This window comes from Nannospalax galili, unplaced genomic scaffold (assembly GCF_000622305.1).
Source record: "Nannospalax galili isolate Female #2095 unplaced genomic scaffold, S.galili_v1.0 scaffold189, whole genome shotgun sequence".
Taxonomy (NCBI): domain Eukaryota; kingdom Metazoa; phylum Chordata; class Mammalia; order Rodentia; family Spalacidae; genus Nannospalax; species Nannospalax galili.
The window spans coordinates 2959707-2965706 of NW_008360331.1; the positions used below are offsets into that span (position 1 = coordinate 2959707).

The 6000-nt window shown below is 39.1% G+C and overlaps 1 protein-coding gene across 3 annotated transcripts in view; it reads left to right on the forward strand.

Moving 5' to 3' along the window:
* Positions 1-6000, forward strand: part of Ppp3ca (protein phosphatase 3 catalytic subunit alpha) — a 305434-nt gene that overhangs the window by 297871 nt on the left and 1563 nt on the right. The window contains exons 13-14 of one of the 3 annotated variants that reach the window (XM_017796386.2): positions 2768-2797; positions 5767-5996. In XM_017796386.2, coding sequence (XP_017651875.1) covers positions 2768-2797; positions 5767-5963 — 227 coding nt within the window. In that variant the 3' untranslated portion in view covers positions 5964-5996. Of the gene's footprint in view, positions 1-2767; positions 2798-5766; positions 5997-6000 lie in introns of those variants that run through there. The other 2 variants (XM_029560252.1, XM_017796387.2) reach the window with 2 other exon arrangements.

Here is a 6000-nt window from a genome sequence, read left to right on the forward strand (position 1 = left end):
GTTGCTGAAAAACAAACTCTCAGTTACATTTTAATAAATATTCTTGTTATGCACATGACTGATGAGATGCACACAAAAATACACATGCATAGCTATAGATTTTAGTGGAAAGACCATAAAGAGAATAGTTTATCCACTTGAGCAGAAATTTATCAGTCTCTGATTTATCAGTCTGAAACATAAGAGAGGAGAGCCACATTTTATTTTTGAAAAATGAATAGCAACATCTCTTTTAAGGTAGACATTTTATTTATAACCATAACTTGCTAGACAGGTGCTGTCCAGCGTAGTTTTGTGATGATGGAAATTTCTTGTATCTACAGAAGCTACTGGTGACATACAGCCATTAGATATGTAACTAGAGTAACTGAAAATGTTTTTTTAATGGTTCCTAATTTTCATTAAATTTCATTTAAACATTCACATATAGCTAGTGGCACCCATATTAGGTAGCACAATTAAATGCACTTTTATTTTTCTTATTTTTCTTTTGTTATCAACTTGAATTACCATTATTATATTCATTATTATACAATTTATACAAAATGGAAATTTTGCTGTTAGACATCAGCAGAAAATGTTACAAAAAAAAAAAATCTACACGATAACATTTTAAAACAATCTCAGCCTCTCTTATTTCCCGGTGAATTTCCCCAACTTTCTCCTATGTTCTCTCCTATCCCTAGTCTCCATTCTAGGAAACTCAAGTAATTTTGCAGTCAAATTATTCAGCTACTTCTTCCACACAAAGCATGAGGGTCAACCTCAGGCATATAATGCTGCCGAGCCATCACACCCTAGAAACCAGAGTTCAGTCCTCTATTTTCAGATGAACTTATTCAAAACTCAGTGTCTTTGAGTTGTCACAAAAATTCAGACTTTTAAATGAAAGTAGGAATATACTTAGTAGTCCATGTAAATTCTCTAAATCTATAGCTAGAAAGTACTTCAGTGACTTCATAAAAACATAAAACCTTTTCCACTAAAAGAGACATACTGAGATATTAGCATAAAGAGACCTTTGTATGCCCAGAATGCAACTCTTCCCAGCTGATGGAAAGCTAGTTTATGATAAGCTCAGAGTACAGCAGAGCAGTGCACCATTGGCTACCACGGGCCTCCTGAGCTTCGAGGATGCCTAGTGTGCAGTGCGTATTTCTACCAAGACAGTGCTGGTGTGGCTCCAGGCTTTTGGCTTTCCTTTAAACTTATGTTCTCTGTGTTCTTAAAGTTCCACGTATCATTTTCAGATGCTCACCTCTGTGTGTAGCTTTACTTCATTTTCTTTTACTTTCTTTTAAATCCACTGTCTGTGTTACTGTGTTGAATTCACACACATGCACACACACACACACAACACACACACAAAAACACATTTTGAGTTGAAACTTCATCTGTCCTGAGAGACTCTGAAACCTTAGTATATGTTTTAAGCCACATACATTGATATTACTTCACAATCCATATCTGATCCCCTTCAATTGGCCTAAAAGGAGAAGCTACGCAAAGCTTTCCCAGTTAGCTCTTCTTCATGTTGATAACCATTTTCTTCTTGTTATAAGGAATCTGAAATATGTTGTTAACTCAAGTGTACACTTGGCAGTTGCTCTAATTTTAAATGTTTAAATTTTGAGAAAATGCAAATAAAAGGGCAGAATGTTATATTAAGCATTTTGCACCTCCAGACAAGTTTTCTATTTTAACATTTCATTAAAGGCTTATCAGCTAATTCATGGTCATGTACGGTGGCAGTCTAGACCAAACTTTTAGAAACTGCTGATGAAGCAGTGGGCTTTTAGAGTTCTGCCTCTGAAACTGCTGTTTCTGTTTATTTGGAAGCCTTAGTTAAGGGTTTCCACATTGAAAACACCCTGTTCTTAAAGATGCTGATGGGCTCATTCCTGGCTCTGCCAGCTCCCCCCACCACACACACACACACACACACACACACACACACACACACAAACACCCTGTGTGTATAGATAGTGAGGGGCTCATTCCTTGCGCTGCCCCCCCCCCCCCCCACACACACACACACACACACACACACACACACACACACACACACACACAGGATGTGTACCATTTCAAGAACTTGACTTCCAAAAGTGATATCTAACCAGGAACAGAAGAGGACTTTTAAATCAGTTTGCCTGGTAAAACAAGTCCAGACTATATCATTCCCTCTGGTTCCACTCACCTTCAGCCTCTGGGTACCCTCCTTCAGAGATTTGCCTTTAAAAACTCATATGCATTGTCTACTTAGCTTGACTTTATCTCCTCTTACATTTGCACCCCTGCATTTCTATCTCATTTCCATCCTGCAAGGAAATGCTACCGTCTAAAACAATTCAATAGTGTAAATTTTCCCACTGGTAGTTTAAGCTATACATCACCAAGCAGAGTTCCAGAGTGCTCTTTAAGTCTGAAACACATATTAAATTTCTATAATCCTTTATCAGTTCAATCCAAGTAACAGAAAACTTTGCTGAGTGTATTCTGGAAGGGCTAATTGTTTTGACATTGGTTAGTGCGCCAACACTGCATTAGCTGTGTGCAGGTCATTAGGGAAACTTCTCATTTCTGTGGGGTTTTTTTTCTTTCTTCCTTTCTTTTCAGCATTTCTGTCTTGTCTGTGCCAGAAGCCAGCACTTACAGGAACATTAGTTCCCTCAGCTTCTTTGATCGTCACTGATTTGTTCTTAGACTTAAAACAAACCCTCTGCTCATTCTCTCCTTCATTTTGCACCCCCTTTCTTCTCTTCAGCTACTGTTGAGGCTATTGAGGCTGATGAAGGTAAATTGGCCAGTCCCCTTTCTGTTGTATCTGCAACAGATAAGGGCTCTGCTGGGTGTATTCATTTTTTTGCTGTAGCTTGTACAGAGTGTGTGGGTGTTGGGCTAACAGTTGTGGCTCAGTATTAACCAAAATGTTCTTGCTTTAAAGGGGAAAATGTCCTTCTATGGTTTGTTTGTTTGTTTTTTCCCTTAAAGCTATGTTTGACTTTTGTATACAATGGACCTAGTCTAATCACAGAAAACTAAAGGATTATATAGCCCTTGAATGATGTGGGGTGGGGGTTATGGCAGCCGCTTTGACAAATGACATGTAAAACAATATGCTCTGAGCTGAACCATCCCTCCCTCAAATCACTTTCAGGCAGGACTTAAAAGAAAATTAGTTTGATTCTAGTCTTTACACGTTTGTAACAGCAACAACAAAAAATAGTTTAATAGTGCTTTGTTGTAGTTCAGCATTACTTATGTCTCTAAAAAATATATAAAATATTCTAATATGAGACAGATATGTATAGAGATAAACTTAGTCTTATCATTTTTAACCTATTGATATTTATAAGCCAGCATTCGCAAAATATCTTAAGGAGTCTAAAAGCATCGAGTGGCTGTGGAAGTGGCCAATAACAAGTAGCTCAAGCAGTCACTCACTTAATGTTTACTCTGCGAGTCTGCTTTGGGCCGAGCCTCTTGCTGGGCTCTTCAGAGGAAACTCAAAAATCTACTTCTCAGCTAGCTGCGCCCAGCTTCTCAAGAGCAAGACAGTTGACCCATTAGCAACTACTTTTTAATTGAATGCTTTTTTATGAGAGAACTACACATCAAAGTAGTTTTTAATATTATACAGACTATTTCCTCTGGAATTCTTTTTTAAAGAAGAATAATTTGAAGTTCCCCTTTAAAACAAAATTCTTCAGTTGTATTTTGTTCTTGCAAAAGTAACTTACTTTCCCAAAATTGTGTGCATATATAGTCCTTTGGTATGATGTAAAAAGTGCCACTTTAGATTTACAATTTGCTTATGATTTGGATATGGTAGGGGAAATGACAGCAATGTAAGAGAAAAATACAACTGCTTCCTAAATAGCAGTGAGCAAACTGCTATTTATGTGGGAATTCTCCATTCCTCCTGGCAAATTCTAATCTGCAGTGTGCATTCTTGTTGATAGTTTGGCTGTTTTCTGTGGTTTCTGTGACTCTGTGTTGTGTTAAGTATACTACCAATGTAAATTGCTAATACCCATTGTCTGACCATCAACTACAGCAGAGCACATTCTTCCAAGCACCGTAGATAAATACGAGATGATCAGAAACAGAGCCCCATCCCAAACTAGGCTCCGTTCCATCTAGATTTTTCATATCTCTGCTCCCACCCTATTGGCTTTGAAGACCCAGAGCTTTCACTTTTTCTATCGAAATTAATGAAAGTTTCCTAATTTATTGTGATAACAAACTTTTTTTATATTTACTATGAGATTTAAGTCATTTAGAAAAAGAGTAGGGTGCCTGTTATTTTTACCCCATAACATAATTGAATTAGTTTTCAGGGTGGGTGCTCACTAGACAGCTCTATTATTTTGCAATTTGTTATTGAATTGCAGAAGAATTAAGAAGCTTTGCTTTGGGCCTTGGTCTTTCCCGATTTCCCCCAACTTCTTCCTCTCATGGTTGACTAATCACCATTATGCTAACCTTTAAAATGCACAGGGGGGACAGTCTATTTTTCATTATAATGAACTTTTAAACAACTGTGTATATCTTTTAGGAATGCCGTCCATACTAATAATAAAAGGCACTGCACATTTGTGTAGGAGTGGCTGGCAAAGTATCAGCTTGAAAATGTTTTACTTTTTTTCCCCAAATAAGGTGGGGAATAAAAGTGTCATGAAATTGTCCTTAATCAGCCATGGAGATGAACCCAATTCAGCATTGGTGATTGGCCTGTATGTACCTGGCTTGCACTTCACAGGGAGTAAAACAAACTGATGTCATTGGTTCCCCATTTGTGCTTTGTATTTTTAGCTCACACTTGGTTCAACCATTTGCACAAATGGCTCACCTATCGCTCTAGCACACTAAAGTTACTAAAAGAGAAAGCAGCTCTCTGCATCTGTGGAGTCCATGTTTTAATTAAAGACAAAAACCAATCTGATTCATTTTTGCCAAAAATTGTGGAAAGCATTTCACCCTCATTCTTCAACCACTTGATGTCTACATAGAACTACGGAGAGTGGGTTTTTCTTAGGTTTAGGTAGTAATGGATACCAGATGAACATCAGTTTGATCTGTTCACTGCTGAAGGGCAGACAGTGCTTCTCTACTTAGTTACCTGATCTTTAGTGTTCTGAGTTTCCCAAACCTTGTCACCCACTCCACATATGTTTCCAGCAATGAGTGGGAGAACAGGAGCTCATGATTTCATTTTTTATGGCACCACTGAGAGGTCTGCTGAAGAGATCTTTGTGGGATTTGGCAGTGTTGAGGAAAGCCCCTGAGGATTCCTTTTCCTAGTCCCTTGTGCCCTGTGCTCTAGGCCAGTGCTAGAGTCTGGGATAGGAGCATGATGAGGGGAAGGTGCAGTCTGTCTAGGTTAGGGCACTGGATCAGGGATCAGCCAATGACGTGTGGCCAGTGCTGCTGTCCCAGAAGCCTGCCCCTAGGCCCAGCCTTCCCCTTTACATAACCACTGTGGATTTCTTTGTTCTAAACTTTGATGAAGACGAGAGAAATGCTTACATCTTAATCACTTCAAGAGGACATTTTGGTTGGCAAGAGACATTGGCTGTTTTCAAACCTTTGGTTCCCTCCAGTATGGTAAGGAGTCTTTGTGTTGTGTTCAGGTCCCGTCATATTGTTCTCCAATAAAGGATTCCCACTCACTGCGAAGTCTCTAACCTCACCTGATGCAACCGCAGCCCCTTGTTGTACGCTGGCTAACCCTCTGTCTTTTCTTAATGATTTTCTGTTTAGCTATCAAAGGATTTTCACCACAGCATAAGATCACTAGCTTCGAGGAGGCCAAGGGCTTAGACCGAATTAACGAGCGGATGCCGCCCCGCAGAGACGCCCTGCCCTCTGACGCCAACCTTAACTCCATCAACAAGGCTCTCGCCTCAGAGACTAACGGCACGGACAGCAATGGCAGTAACAGCAGCAATATCCAGTGACCACTTCCTGTTCACCTTTTTTTTTTTTTTTTTTTTT